Raw genomic sequence first — 15,391 nt, 5'->3', positions numbered from 1 at the left:
CTGCATGAATTTCAAAACTGAAATTGAGGAATGGAAAACACAAATCGGAGTGTAGTTCTAATTGATTAAATTTTGTCACATAAGAATTTGTTAATTTGCATGCTACCAACTACAAAAAAAATGAAGGAAAACAACACAACCTAAAGACTAATCAAAGATCCTACTGTGAACCTGAGCTCCTACTATGAATCCACCATAGGAGATTAGTGAGAGAGTTTCCATCATCAAAACCCTTTAAGCTCTTAATCTTCTCCAAAGCACCATCCTTATCATAAATCCCTTGCAAGGCATAGACAAAACCCTTCCATCCGTCCACAACTCCTTCTCTACTCAGAGATGGCAATGCCCATTCCACAATTTCCTTAGCAAAGCCATCATCAGAGAACAAGATCTCAGTGATTGGGGATATGGGCAGTAATTGAATTCCAAGCCTCATTTCTTTTGCCTCTGGAGGAGCAAACCAAAGTCCACTGTCTCTCTTGTTTGCCCATAAAACTCCCACAATTCTATTTTCCTTTGTGAACGCTTCCTCATAAAGTGTATCTCCTTCTCTTACATGCCACCACATTTGAGCTGCTTGAATTTCCAAAGCTGTAAGCATTGATCCACTGTCAAAAAGATTGGTGTCTCCATAGGCTAAGCCCATTAATGCAGCTGAATAGTAAGCATTCACTGCCTCACTTGTGCTCTCTTGGTTCCTTCCATCTCCAAATTCAGTCAGTCCTCCAGCCCAAGAGTGTAGTGTGTACATATCAAAGCATCTCAACTTTGGATAGTTTGAATTCGATTGGTTGCCCAAGTTGATGAAATCAGCTGCAAGAGAGTAAGCTTGAGCCTTGTACTTGATCCCCCATGCTGGATCAATCTTTGCAAGCACTGAAATACCATACACAAAATATCCTAGATGGTAATGGTGATCATTATAAACTCCAAACCCGAAATCTGCACCCCGATCAGTTGATCCTTGTTTGGTGACAAGTCCACCCCATTTAGGATCATACAGAAAACCATTCCCACTAAAAGTACCATCCAACCATGGCTCAATTGCGTCCATCAAGTATTTCTTAATTGCTGGAACCACATCAAGGCAATCCACCTCTTCAGCAATCAAAGCCAACCTTGCTGCTCTGGCAACCAATTTCCCATAAAAATATGACGATGCAGTTGTTATTGGAGTCGAACTGAGAACCTCCACATCGTGACGAAGTGCAGAAACAGTTTCAGGGTACGAACCTTGTTTGACACCTTCGATTGAGTGCCAAGTGACTGAAACATTATGTGATTTCAACTCCCACGAATCACCAACAACACCAACCAGATCACCATCAATGCTTTTGTACTTGAAATCATCCAAAACAGTAGCGTTAGACAGAATCTGAAGATGGAGAGGATGAGCTAGCATAAGCAAATCTCCCTGTCCATACTTTTCCCATTTATATTCCAAAGTGAATGACTTTGTGAACACAGCTTCACCAGAAACAGGGTAAGCATAACTAAACCGGTCAAGGATTGACTCATATTTTGGATCAGAACCCGGCACCAATGCAATCCGAATAGTCCCAGAATAGCCATCAAAAGTTAAGGTTGATGGGCTGCTTCTAGTCAAATTACTTGGGGATGAGGTGTATAGAACCCATGTTTGATTGTTGTTAAGTTGGACGATGAACTTGGTGTTTGAGTTGCTCGAATAGGATTCGAGGATTGCGTGAATGGTTGAGACAGAAACCGCAGTGGGGCTAGACACATTGCAGGTGACATAGGGGCTTCCTCGAGCGAGGAAGAAGCGGAGGTTGGACGAGGGAAAGTCCAAGGTGACACTAAGATCAGTGAAGCCAGAGATTACACGGTGGCTGCTATTTGCTGCATCTATGTTGGTGCTGGTTTGGGAGGCATAGATGGTGAGGTCAGGGGCAAAGGTTTGGGAGATGAAAGCAGAGGTGGAGGAGAGAGATGGGTAGGAGAGAGATAGAGAGGAGGAGGAGGAGTTGATGCTGTACGGGTGAAAGTATTCGGGTTTATCGCCATTGTTGAGAGCAAAGTTCTGGAAAAAAGAATTAGTGGGGAGAGGGGTTGAGAGGAGGTTTGGAGAGAAGAAGCTTGACGGTTCAGGGAGGATTGTGGATTGGGTTGGAGGGAATTGGAATGGGGATGATGATGAGGTGGTCTGTGGAATTAGCGAGAAAGCTGACATGCAAATGATGAGAGCAAAAGAGAAACCATAAGTGATGTTGTTTGCCATTGCTCCTTGTGGTGGCAAATTCTCTCTTCAATTAGCCACATATTTATAAGTTTTCTTCAAGATTTTCCTACTTCTTCATGAATATTTTTTTTTTTGGGTTTCTTTAGAAAATTGATAAGACCAAACAAACAAAGAAAAAGAAACAAGATAGAGAAAATTCAAGAGCGTGATAAGACCAAACAAACAAGAAAAACTTCAGAATCCGCTGATGCTGTAGCCTTTCGTATGTTGGCACGAGTTTCTTTTTTTGTTTCTTAATCAATTACAGCAACTTTCCTTTTTCTTTTTATCCGAATCTAACTAGGAAATTTTTTTCCTATTGCTGTACTTCTTTATATACAGCCTTAGATATCTTACTAATTATGATTCAAATCGAGTAATATCCTTGTTAAATTGAGCTTTTCCATATTAGAAAGGACATGAAATGTAGATCACCAAGTGCTAAAACACGGTAGCACTATCTTTTCATTTCTCTCTAATAAGGAGGTTTTATGTGGTGCTAAGAAAATAAAATTTCAAACAAAGGCAAATATATCAACGGGAGCATTTTTGAATGGAAAAAATTTGAAAACCATAGGCTCCAAAACCATTCATGTCAAGCAATTTGTGCACAAGTAATTCCCTCTTTTGAGTGATCCAGCCAGGATTATTTTGGATAATCCTTGTTAAGAGATGACCTAACCCAAAACTTAATGGCTATTATACCATTTTAAAATAGGAAAATACTTGCCTTCTTCTTTGGCAATTATCCTGCTAATCACAGTTTGACATGTGTGTAAAGATTTTTCTTTCTGTGTTTTTGATAATTATTTTCGCATATGTGTCAATCTGTGATTTGCAAAAAGTAAGAATGCCTCCTTTCTTCCCTGGAACGAGGGAAGCAGTGTCATTTAAAAAATCCAGCCCCAAACTTAAATTTTTAGGTAATTAGCTCAAAATATGTGTGTGTGTGTGCCCATATATTTTTTATATAAGATATTTAACCAGATCAATGTAGGACTATTGCTCAAGAAGTTAAACTTTTAAATCAAGATGTTAAAAAATTCAACATTGATCAAGTTTTTAATTTGTTTTTAATCACTGTGGATCAGTTTTTGTGTGAGGTTGGTAAATGAAAAATTGTTACCTTAGCCTCGGATGTACAGTTAGAATTCAGCCACGTCAAGGATCACTCAACCGTTCATTTCAACCATAAAGCATCTATAAATTGAGTCCTTTGTTCATTTGGAAGAGCATGCACTCACTGAGAGCTTGAGTGAAATCTTTTTGAGCAATTTCTTTGAAAATCTCTTGGTAAGAGGGTTGGTCTTTCTCATTAAATAATATATCTCCTAGTTTCATTTCCTTTTCTCAATATTCTTCAAGGCTGAGCTAGTGAGCTTTAGAGAGTTTGAGCTTCACTTTAAGCATATATGAGCTCCTATACCATCAAAAAAGTACATTAAAATTTATCAACATTACTACGTATACGTACGTACATTAATTTGTCAACTTTTATATATAATATAAAAAAATTTCGGAGCCCTCAAAAATCCGTGGCCCTGTACGGTGGCACCACTTGCACACCTTCAGGGCCGCCCCTCAGTATTACTATCCCTTGCTTTGCTAAGTTTGAGTAATGGAATTAGCTTGTGCCTCCCTGAAAGTGTAAAAGAAATTGATTTCAGTGCTGATGGTGAAAATGGCTCTCCAAGTACCACTAAGGATAAGGGGAAAAGATGGGCAATTCTAATGGCTGGGTCAAATGGTTACTACAACTACAGGCATCAGGTTTAAATTTGTCCAAATTTCATCATATATATAGTATTAGTATCAATGATTATGCTATGTTACTAATAGTGCATTTGATTAATTTTCCATGTAGGCTGATATATGCCATGCATATCAGATACTGAAGAAAGATGGACTGAAAGATGAGAGAACATCATTGTTTTCATGTACGCTGATACTGCACACAACACGGAAAACCCTAGACAAGGTGTCATCATCAACAAGCCAAAGGGCCATGACTGGAGGTAGTGGCAAGGTTCTGAAAAGTGGTCCAAATGACCATGTTTTCATCTATTATGCAGATGATGGTTCTGCAGGATTACTTGGTAGCTTTTAATTAAATTTTAAATATTTAGTTAATGAAATTAAATTGTATGTAATAGGATTTTTTTTTGGAGTTACATTTGTAAAAACAAGGGAATAAGTGAGCGCATGATCTAATCAAGGAAGAACCAACTCTTGTTTTCTGTGGAAGTTATTCTTAATTGAAAGAAGATGGAACAGGGTAACATTTCTGTGAAATTAGATATTGCATTTACATGTGAGTGGTATTTTGTATTCAGGGATGCCTTGTGAGGATGATTCTGTTTCTGCTAAAGATCTTATACATGTGCTAAAGAAGAAGCATCTTTGTAAAGGTTTCAAAAGCATGGTAAGATCAATATCCATTTCAATAGCAATTGATAAGTATCTAGCCTCTAGTTTACTATCAATCTTTGCTGAGTTTCAGTACTTTCTAAGGCTTTTATGCATCGAAGCTTGCGAGTCTGGGAGCATATTTGAGGGCCTCCATCCAAATAAAATAAATATTTATGCTACTACCGCACCAAATGCAGAAGAGAGTAGTTGTGGGAACCAAATTCTAGCAAAACCCTAGGTCAAATATTTCCTTTAATTTGAGGATTATTTGACCTAATTGGGAGTTACTCAATTTAATTGGAAGTTAATTGATTTAATTGGGATTAATTTGATTCCTACCTTAATTAGGGATTTGATTTAAATCAAATCCCTAATTAAGCAAATCTCACAAAATCAGAGAAGAATAATTCTTTTCCATCTGCGGAATTATTCCTTTGAAACCCTAGCCTTCAAGGCCCCTATAAATAGATGGCTATGCACAAGGGTTGAGGTACGTCTAAAATTCTATTTGAAACTCTGCAGAAATTCCCTCTCACAAACCTTAGCCGCTACACTCCTCCCTCTTACACAAGGCTCCGGCCACCTAGTTCACACCATACATACAGCTCCGTACCCTTTTAGTTAGCTATTGTTTTCCTACAAACTCTCGAACTAACTTAGGCATCGGAGGGTCTTTGGCAAATACCCCCGAGTGTGGTCCTCTTGTTCCGATCTATTTTGCAAGGAGAAAGAGGCGACGAAGAAGAAAGAGGAATCAATCAATCGAATATTCTAATGGGAAGAAATCGCTCCCCCAAATTGGTGCTTCCCATAAGAATATTGGATTGATTGATTCCTCTTTCTTCTTCGTTGCCTCTTTCTCCCTGCAAAATAGATCGGAATAAGAGGACCAAACCCGGGGGTGTTGGCCAAAGGCCCTTTGATGCTTAAGTTAGTTCGAGAGTTTGTAGGAAAACAATAGCTAACTAAAAGGGTACGGAGTTGTATGTATGGTGTGAACCGAGTGGCCAAAGCCGTGTGTGGTGGCCGGAGCCTTGTGTATGAGGGAGAAAAAGTATGGCAGCTAGGGTTTGTGAGAGGGAATTTATGTAGAGTTTCATATAGAATTTTAGATGTACCTCAACCCTTGTGTATAGCCATATATTTATAGGGGCCTCGAAGGCTAAGGTTTCAGAGGAATAATTCTACAGATGGAAAGAAATTATTCTTCCATGATTTGGCGAGATTGGCTTAATTAGGGATTTGATTTAAATCAAATCCCTAATTAAGGTAGGAATCAAATCAATCCCAATTAAATCGGGTAACTCCCAATCAAAATTGAGTAACTCCCAATTAGGTCAAATAATCCCCAAATGGAAGGAAATATTTGACCTAGGGTTTTGCTCCCACAGTAGTTATGGAACATATTGTTCAGGTGAACCTGAAGTTCCTGAGGAGTATGATACCTGTTTGGGAGACTTGTATAGTATTTCCTGGTTGGAGGATTCGTAATGCAATGCTTTCCTTTATTAAGATGCTGTTATTATGCAGAGTACATTACTTTATCAGTTTCCAATATATTTTGAATCGTTGGCTCGTACTAATTACTTTGTTGTTTCAATGAATTTGGAACGTATTGTGACATTTGACAGTAGTGACAGCAATGATTTGCGCAAAGAAACTTTGGAGAAGCAATATGAAAGGGTAAAATATTGGAAACTTCTCACAGTTTTAGATATTTATGGAGCTTTCATTACAATAGTCAATAGATAAAATATTTTGAAATGCTTGTCAGATGCAGATCATAAAGTATATGTATAATGCCACGGAAAATTAGAATAATATGACCATCTTGACTAAATTACAGGTTCGAAGAAGAACAAATGAGTCTCATGTTATGCAGTATGGAGATATGAGCCATAGAAAGGAGTTCCTCTTCACTTACATAACATGGGTGCAGATCTTGTGAAGGATAGCTATGCTTCCATCGGTGATATCTCTTCACCCTCAGTCTCAAGGGCTGCTAACCAACGCGACACAAACCTCCTTTATTTCCAGCACAAGGTTTCTGCTCTTAATTTATTACGAGTCCTAAACTTAAATGTCTTTTAGTTTGCACAAACTTTCATATATTTTGATAATATGATTTATATCTACAAACCATTTCTCTTTATTCTTCAGTCTGCCTGATATCGTGCGAAACTGGAAGCTCGAACGCAGCTGCTTGATGAAATTGCTCATAGGAAACATGTAGACTAGAGCATCCATAAAATCGGGGAGCTTTTGTTTGGACACCAGAAGAGCTCAAACCTGTTGATGAACGTTAGGTCTCGGGGGCAACCTGTAGTAGATGATTGGGACTGCTTCAAGAAGTTTGTAAGCCTTCCTCTAATTCCATACATGAAATTAATACAGACACACAAGTTTAATGCTTATCTATTTAATTGTTTACTTAAAGTAAACCAGTAAATCTTATCTCTGAGATATTGGTTTTGAATTCTATCTGTGCAGCTGAGGATTTATAAGAAGTACTGTGGACATTTATCAGCATACGGAATGAAATACACGCAAGCTATAGCCAACATATGCAATGCTGGGGTAACCATGGAAAAAATGGTTGCAGCTTCTGATCAAGCTTGTTCCAAGAAATCCCATGTCTAGAACTTCCTTTCTGATCAGATGAAGTAAATAAACGGTTATGTATATATGAATTTTATGTTGGTCTAATGGAGTTGATGTTGCAACAGTCTTCGTATGAAAATAAGAAATGAAAATTAATAAATAGTGTTTCAAAAATGTGATGTCGACTGTGGATCTGCAACACGTAGTATTAAAACACATGTTCCATTTCTGTCTTGGATAATGTCTTTACTAGTCATTAGTTGCTAATTAATGCTCTTGCAAGGCTAATCATATGAACCAAACTCTATATTGAAACATGAGAAATAAAATGAGAGCGCGAAAAAAGTTAACTCTGTAGCGGACCAAGATCTTTATCAGTTCAGCAGCCAGTACAAGCTCTCAAGCTAAGTGCCTATTGATATGTTCATTATTGAACGCGTATGGCAACAAAAGAAACAAGTACTTAAGGAATTCGATCAAGGAAACACAGAGACTCTGCATCCTAGATTAAGTTTTGACTCTTTTAATTGTTAATCTGGACTCTTGAATTGAAGAAGCTTTCTTCTTTTCTTTAAAGTTTTCAGATTTGATATAGCAGCATTTCGTGTTTCTTGAGAAACAAAAATTGTCTGTTGGATTTTGTTTAAATGAGCTTCAATAAATGGTAATTGAGAGGAAAAGGAGAAAAAAAAAAGGGGGGGGATATGAATTGAGAGGATCTGTTAAGGTATGGCAGTGGTCCTGTTTCTCTTGAAAGATATAAAATTGGCTGTGGGATTTTTGTTTAAATGAGCTTGAATGCATGGAATTTTGGAAAGTGAGAAAAAAGGAAGGGATATTAAAGAACAGAATCCAAAATAATGATGGTGCTCATATGGAAGATCATTGGTAATTAAAAGAGCACTCTTCTACTTAAGCCTATTGTATTCCTACATATAATCTTATTCTGCAGATCAATGGCATTGGCCGGTCAAGGTAATGGAGTGTTACTATCCCTTGCTTTTTCAAGTTTTACTATTCGAAGCTGGTGTCTCACCGAAAATGCATTCAAATTAGCATCTGCAGAAGTGACAGATTTCAGTACGCATGGTGATAATGGATCTCCAAGTACCACAGATGGTGATGGAAAAGGGTGGAAAGTTCTAGTTGCATCCGGGGCAAAAGGTTATGGAAACTATAGGCACCAGGTTTAAGTTTGTCCAAATCTCATTAATGTTAATAAGAGTGAGTTTACTTACTGTATGAAAACATAATTGTGTTCATGTATGATGATACTGCGTTTGACAGGCGACATCCTAGACCTGGTGTGATCATCAAAAAGCCAAATGGAACTGATGTTTATAACGGAGTTCCCAAAGTCTAATTTTCCTAATCTAATATCAGTTTCTAGCTAGTTTGTTAGTTTAACAGTAGTTTAACTGTGATGCGGCTGTGCAGGATTATACAGGGGAAGATGGAAGGACATACGCGCAAGCAATTGCCAACATTTGCAATGCCGGGAAATGGCTGCAGTGTCATGTCTAGTTCTTCCTTGTTGATCAAACCAAGCGAATAAATAGTCACGAACATGACTTTTAGGCTGCTCTAAAGGGTAAAGTTTGTGGTACATGTATATATGAAAATAGACACAAAGAAGAAAGGATCCTTTAAAAATGGTGATGCTCACTTAGAGAAGAAGTATCTCTGTAATGATTTCAGTACAATACAGAGAATCTAAGCTTAACAGAGTTACTTAGTGCCTAAGCTACACAACAGGGATATTAGAAAATTAGGTAAGTTATTGGACTTATATCAAAGAAAGTAAACTTGGAGATGTATTTGACTCATTCTAAACTTCGATATAAAGGTGGCTTTACATCTCCAAATTCACGGGTGAAAATGCTATAAGTGGCTAAAATTCTTTAAACAAAAATAATCAGAAAAATAGAAAATGTAAGAAATTTAAATCCAATATTTTATTATTATTATTATTATTATTTTGTTTTGGTTTTTGGGTTCTTTGCAAGGTAAGATAGAAAGTCCAATATAGATCACAAAGTGTACATCTTTTCATTGGAGCAAAAACATATTTACACCCACAAGAAATGAAATTGAGCATATAAAAAGTGGTTTTGTATCCCCAAGTTTTCATCTCAAGGCTGAAAATGCTCTAAGTGGCTAAATTTAATTAAACAAAAAAAGTCAGAAAAAATAGAAAATGTAAGAAATTTAAATCCAATACTTCACTTACAACTTTACAAGGCAAGGTAGAAAGCCGAATAGGCCTCAAGTTCGTCCGACCCGCTTCGTTTCCTGAAACCGCAACACTGCAATTCGGAGGGAGAGAGAGAGAGACCCAATTGGCGAATTGCTCCCAACCCGCGTCGTTTCCGGTTTTAATTCGGAAACCGCAACACTGCAATTCAGAGAGTGAGAGAGAGAGAGAAGAGATGGCTGGATTGCTAGCGTGGGCAGCAGACGTAGTAGGAGGTGGTGGCGGGCAAGGTAACGAAGAAGACGGTTCCAATTCGATCCCGCTTATATTCACTCCGGAGCAGCAAAAGTATGCTCTAGACTTGGATCACAAAGCAACTTCTCTCAGCCGTTCGATCCAAGATCTACGGCTCAGACTCCCTCCCTCTGATATCTCCCAACGGCTCCCTGATCTCCATGCCCACTCCGTCGCTTCTAATGCCGCTCTTGCTCTCCAATTGAATGCCCATTCCACTACCCGCGAACAGGTTCGGCTTTTAGTTCTTGAATTTATGTGGCTTTTTTCTTATCCGGGTCCTTGATTTTGATTGTGGTTCTTGTGCAATTGGATATTTTGATTCGAATTGGACGTTTTTATATATGGGTCTTTTGTTTTGATTGTAATTCTTATATACAACTCTGAATTGTTGCATATTTAATTCAAATTTTGGAACTTTTTAAAATTATCTGTGTATGTGATTGTTTATTGTTGCCTACGAAACTTTCTAGTTTAAGCTTCATGTACTCAGGAGGAGGAGATATGCTGATGTGTTTATTTTTGTTTCTAAAAAGTCTCCATTTATACTTGTGGACAGGCCCAGTTGAGAGAGGTGACATTGCAGGAAGAGAATGTTGCATATGAAAGGGCTATTTCAAATTGTGAAACTAAAATAAAGGAGAAAATTCAAGAAGCAGATTTACTTATAAGGAAGTTAATGGTGAGAAGTTTCTTCACATTTAATCTTATACATGTATTGTGGTCTTCTATATGATGACATTAAGGATATTGTATTTTGGTTAATGGAAAATCCACACTTAAATTGTTTCTGAAATTTGGTGATTATTGTTATCAGGAAATGGAGGAAACTGAGAGGGATTTAAGAGTTAAGCTTGAAAATGCACAAACTGCATTGGATGTGAGTCGTTCTGGCGAATCACATGACTCCATTGGCGACTCAAAGATGACAATCGAAACTGAACCTGACATTGAAGCCTCCAAGAAAGCTATACTTGACAAGTTAGAGGAGAGGAAGAAAGAGTTGGTCCGTTGCACCTTTCCTTTTTACCTCACTGATCTTTCATGCCTTCCCCGTTTTTAATGTATGGGTCTGTGTGGTTTTGAAATTTTTTATCTTGATTGCTGAAAAAATGTTTTATTATCTTAGAGTTCAATGGAAGAAGTAGTGAAACATTTAGAGAGGAGCTGGGCAGAAATTCAAGATAATGCACTCAGTCACCCTTCTCCAGGTAATCTTACATCATCAAAACTATTTATTTGGTATATTCTGTGTGCTTGCTCTTCGAATGCATTTATACTTCCAGTTTACAATAGCAATGCAGTTTGTTTTATATTAGACATCTTATTGGTCTTGGGGTTTCAACCAAAGAAGGTTTGTATGGAATTAAAAACATTAAATTTTGACAAAGAAAAGGGAAGGGGGTCCTCAAATTATGTCCCAGATGAGGAAGAAATTTATGGTAGAGTCAAACCTAGGTGCTTGTACGCCATGTATTCAGGGGATCTTGCCTTGTGGCTGCTCAGTGATGCATATAGTGCAGCATGTGGCTATGGGATAAACTCATAAACTGTTTGCAATGTTAGTTGAAATGCCATGTATGCATATTATAGGGCATTCTAGCTAGTGGTAAGACTAATCTGTAAGTTTTTTTTTTTTTTTTTTTTTTTTTTGTTTTTTTGTTTTTTTTTTGGTGGTGCAGTTCAAAGAGAGAAGATTTTGGATAAACAACTTCACAGTTTAATTGAGCAGCTAGCAGCAAAACAGGTCTTTCTGTAACTTTTCATTAATAGTTGAATTTTCTTATTTATCTAATGGATTTAAAATTATTCTCTGTTGAGCATATTTGGGAGAAAATTTCTTCATTGTTTCTCTTATATTTATAGGCACAAGCAGAAGGCCTGGTGAATGAAATTCATTTGAAAGAGACGGAGCTAGAAAGTGTGAATGGGTTGTGGAGAAAGCTTGAAAGCAGCAACATGGAGATGAATACTGCTAGAAACCGGTTTGGACGAAGCACATCTTTTAAAGGATCTGCTTCCTCTGATTATATTCTTGATGCTCATCATAGATATGCCGACGGCCGAACAGAGAGTCAGCAAAGGCTCATGCTGCTCAGGTCGGGTTTTGTGCTTTACATTTTAGCTTTACACATCCTGGTCTTCATCAAGATCTCATTTTGACGAATGTTATCAGTCTTTCCTAATTCTGTTTGTATGCCAAACAACCTGATGTGTCTTGTATTGTAAGAGGCGTTGTCAGTGTGGTTGTATGATATATTCTTTGTTTCAGATATTGAAAGTACATAATGAAATTACTCATTTACAATGATATTGTTAAGGCTGTCAATCAAGATCCCATAATTCATACAATGATTTCGCATATACACTTTCTCCACAGGTGAGAAATTTTCAGCTTACTAAAATCCTCATCTGAATTATTTTCAATATTTGCAATGCAAGTCTCAATATTTGTTTAGCCGTCAGAACAGGTGGTGCACTTGAGAAGATTCATATACACCGAAACTAGACTGGAATGAGCAACGAAATTTCTGTCGTCTTCAATTGGTCCATATTCTTTCTTAATTAGGCACTAAATAAATCATATTAATTATTAAAATCTATTAGTAGCCAGCAAACACAATCAAATTTATGCAAGTACGCTGTCGTTTTGCCAACATAATCAAATATTCTTCCAACTCAAAGTCAACTATTCACATGCATCAAACGCTTTTTTTTGGTATGATGCAAATAATAAAAATTAATAATGTGTGTATAAATACATATATTATAAAAAATTCATGTATATGACGTTTGCATGATGAAGCATTTCTCCATAGCTTCTTCTCATCGAGATAGCCTGTACCCTGTCTTCAACATATACAGCAAGATCTCATTCCACGTATCAATGGGGCCTGGCAAGCACCAGTGAACACAGTCGGCAAGAGTCATATTCCTATGAGGTGAGTGTCCATAGAAGTTTGGGTGTCCATCAGGCCTCAGCAACATAGCTTCTGTTGTGTCCATCAACCTAAACTGCAGGCCTCTCTGCAGGCCTTGCTCTTCTGCTGCTTTTAGCTCCTCCACTTGAGTCAAGTACATTTCCAAAACATACCCGTCTAGCTTCGTTTCTTCTTTGGTAAAAGGACTTGTCCTCACACAATTCCCTCCCTCGTTCCATGCCCCGTTTTCAAAGTGTGAGGGAGAAAACGTCCTCAGAAATGTCACCCCCTTGTAGTTTTTAAGGCTTCGAAGGGTTCTAAACACCGTTCGAAAGGCCTTTCTGTATCCGTAGGAGGTGACAAATGACGTCATGTTGTCTTGTTCGCACTTGTGACACCCGATAACTCGACCATTTTCGTGGTATATCAGTGGCCGGAAGAACCATTGTCCTGCTGAGACGATCACATAGTCGAATTGTTCGACCTGAGTTAGCCATGCCTCGTCCGGCTCATCTAAGTAGAGGCTCATGAGGCTGTTGATGTCGTGTCCTCTGTGATCTGCGTCTCTAGATTTAACCAAGAAGGGGGACCAGAGAGTTGCTATGGTGAAATTGTAATCATTGTAGACATAGCGCTTGAAGTAATCTGTGTTTGAGGAATATTTATGAGAAATGTCCTCGGGATAAGCTACCTGAAAGAAAAACAAAAAACACACAATCTTGTTAGAACAAACTATAATCTTAGACTGTTTCAAGTCTCTGTAGGCTAATTTGAATGCTTACAATGGCTAAGAGGCAAAGCAATGACTGCATTTGATTCTTTCCCACAGAGTCACCAAGGAAAGCCAATGACTTGCCTCTAACAAGCTCCAAGAACTGAGCTTGCATCAAACAAGGGCAACTCACAAGCATCAGGCTTCCACCTCCATTTCATGAACTCCGTATCAGGTCTCCCAAACTTCATGCAGTTTTGCTCATCAATGATCAGATTGCAAGTTTCATTTGTGTAGTAAGCAGGTCCATCAGGATATGGAACCCAGTTCCCACTAAATATTTGGCATTGATCTTCTTTTTCGATGCTTTTTGAACCGCTGGGATTGCTCTTAGGAGACGGCAATGGGGAATTTGGGATGTTTAGACAGAGAGGGATTGTAGTGAGCAGAACTAAGGTAAGGGCTAGCAGAAAAAGATTTTTGTGGGTGTTGTTGGGTTGTGTGTATTTTCCATTAGGGAGATCAATGGCATGAAACTTCATGGTGGAGAAGAGAACTGTGAGGCAAGATAGATTCAAGCAATATATATAAATGGGTCCAATAATAATGTGCTTAGCTGAAGGTTATGGCTTTGGATAATTTAGCAAAACTGACAATCGTGTATTTTCAAAGCAACTAGCTGACCATGGTTTACCTACCAAATCACCATCATGATGATGCAAAAATTTACACATATAACTGAATAATAATACCTTTTAAAACAGAGGCATCTCCCCTAAATCTTATTACTTGATGAATAATGACTTTTTTATAACTAAAAAAAGAGTGTAAGTGGATAAAATATGAGTGGGGAAATCATTGCCCTACTTTTAAACAAATGGTTTTGATTATTATTTTTTAATTCTTTGGCTAAAAACTTGCCAAAGAATTATGCCAGAAGTGATTGGAATTTGATGACCAAGTAAACTCTGGCGTGGCTTAAGAGTGAAGTCATAAATGATTGTAAAGTTTGAAATCATGCCCTTCACAGTTCATGGTGTCCATGTTTGCTTTGATAATGGAATGCAATAATGCAGTTTTTGTCTACATGTCTATGGACTTCACGATATCATCTAGAACAAAACTGTTGCCAAGAGTTCTCTAACTTTCAGTCTTCAATGACCGAAAGATGGCTTTAAAGATTGAGTAAATTGCCACCATTTTCCAAGCAGTTGCTTGGTTGTCATCACAATTACTTTGGCAACCAAACAAACAGGTGATCTAAAATGCTGCTCTGAAATTTAAAGTGTTGAGGTAAATTTTTTGTCCATATATTTACCAGTTAGCTTAGTAAGCATATGTTGTGTGGAAGCTTGGAAATATATAGGAAAATGACAGTGTCATTTGGTGCTTTCCAAGTTACAAAGATCACAACCTATCTGCAACTTTGAACAATATCTGTCTGTGCTAAATTACAAATTAATGAGACAAAAACCTTGAGAATAAAGGGTGGTTGAAGGCCAACAGACACCAATTATCATATATATATGCCTCTCATTTTATACAATTAGTCAGCAATATAATAATCCACATTTGTCACCGGCCAATGGACATGTATCAAATCCACAAGTTCATCCCTTTACTTAGAGCTGGCAAATTGTTCACTAGCTTAGATAGTCCCTAATTCATTGAGGAAATAGGCTGGTTGGGTTTTGTCTATAATTTAGGCGTTCTTGGATCTGACATGACTTCAACCATTATATCCCAAAAAATTAAAATAGAAAAGAAAAACAAAGCTTTATCAAATACCAAATAATAGGCTGGTGTGTTTATAATTTAGGCAATAATGAATCATTGTGCTGTGGCTCTTGATAATGATATACACTTAAATCTTGGTTTAGTTAAATTATTAGTTTTTATTATTGATTCTTTCGATTCGATCTAATCCATACCGAAATGTTGAAGTTAAAAGATTAGGTAACAATAACAATGTCCGATGGAAATCCATTCCATGTTTTGGCATCATGGTATCAGCATAAATG

At 37.6% G+C, this 15,391-nt stretch overlaps 2 protein-coding genes and 2 pseudogenes across 3 annotated transcripts; 2 read left to right on the top strand and 2 right to left on the bottom strand.

The window, feature by feature from the left end:
• Positions 1 to 31: 31 nt before the first annotated feature.
• Positions 32 to 2,484, bottom strand: LOC103329698 (glucan endo-1,3-beta-D-glucosidase-like). The gene has a single exon (XM_016793522.2). The coding sequence runs from the start codon at positions 2,237 to 2,239 to the stop codon at positions 161 to 163; it is 2,079 nt and encodes a 692-aa protein (XP_016649008.2). The 5' UTR covers positions 2,240 to 2,484; the 3' UTR covers positions 32 to 160.
• A 605-nt stretch (positions 2,485 to 3,089) lies between these two features.
• On the top strand, positions 3,090 to 7,288 carry LOC103329697 (vacuolar-processing enzyme-like; annotated as a pseudogene).
• Positions 7,289 to 9,478: 2,190 nt separating this feature from the next.
• LOC103329649 (golgin family A protein) lies at positions 9,479 to 12,048 on the top strand. Its single transcript, XM_008232147.3, has 6 exons — positions 9,479 to 9,969; positions 10,297 to 10,419; positions 10,555 to 10,743; positions 10,867 to 10,948; positions 11,420 to 11,484; positions 11,604 to 12,048. The coding sequence occupies exons 1-6, from the start codon at positions 9,679 to 9,681 to the stop codon at positions 11,898 to 11,900; spliced, it is 1,047 nt and encodes a 348-aa protein (XP_008230369.1). The 5' UTR covers positions 9,479 to 9,678; the 3' UTR covers positions 11,901 to 12,048.
• A 340-nt stretch (positions 12,049 to 12,388) lies between these two features.
• LOC103329648 (protein trichome birefringence-like 19) lies at positions 12,389 to 13,979 on the bottom strand (annotated as a pseudogene). Its single transcript, XR_016126158.1, has 2 exons — positions 13,441 to 13,979; positions 12,389 to 13,349 (listed from the first exon to the last, which is right to left on the bottom strand). The product of XR_016126158.1 is annotated as a protein trichome birefringence-like 19 (transcript).
• Positions 13,980 to 15,391: the final 1,412 nt, after the last annotated feature.

Source organism: Prunus mume, linkage group LG4 (genome assembly GCF_029339155.1).
Source record: "Prunus mume cultivar Tortuosa linkage group LG4, ASM2933915v1, whole genome shotgun sequence".
Lineage (NCBI taxonomy): Eukaryota > Viridiplantae > Streptophyta > Magnoliopsida > Rosales > Rosaceae > Prunus > Prunus mume.
This window is presented reverse-complemented; position numbering and strand designations above follow the sequence as displayed.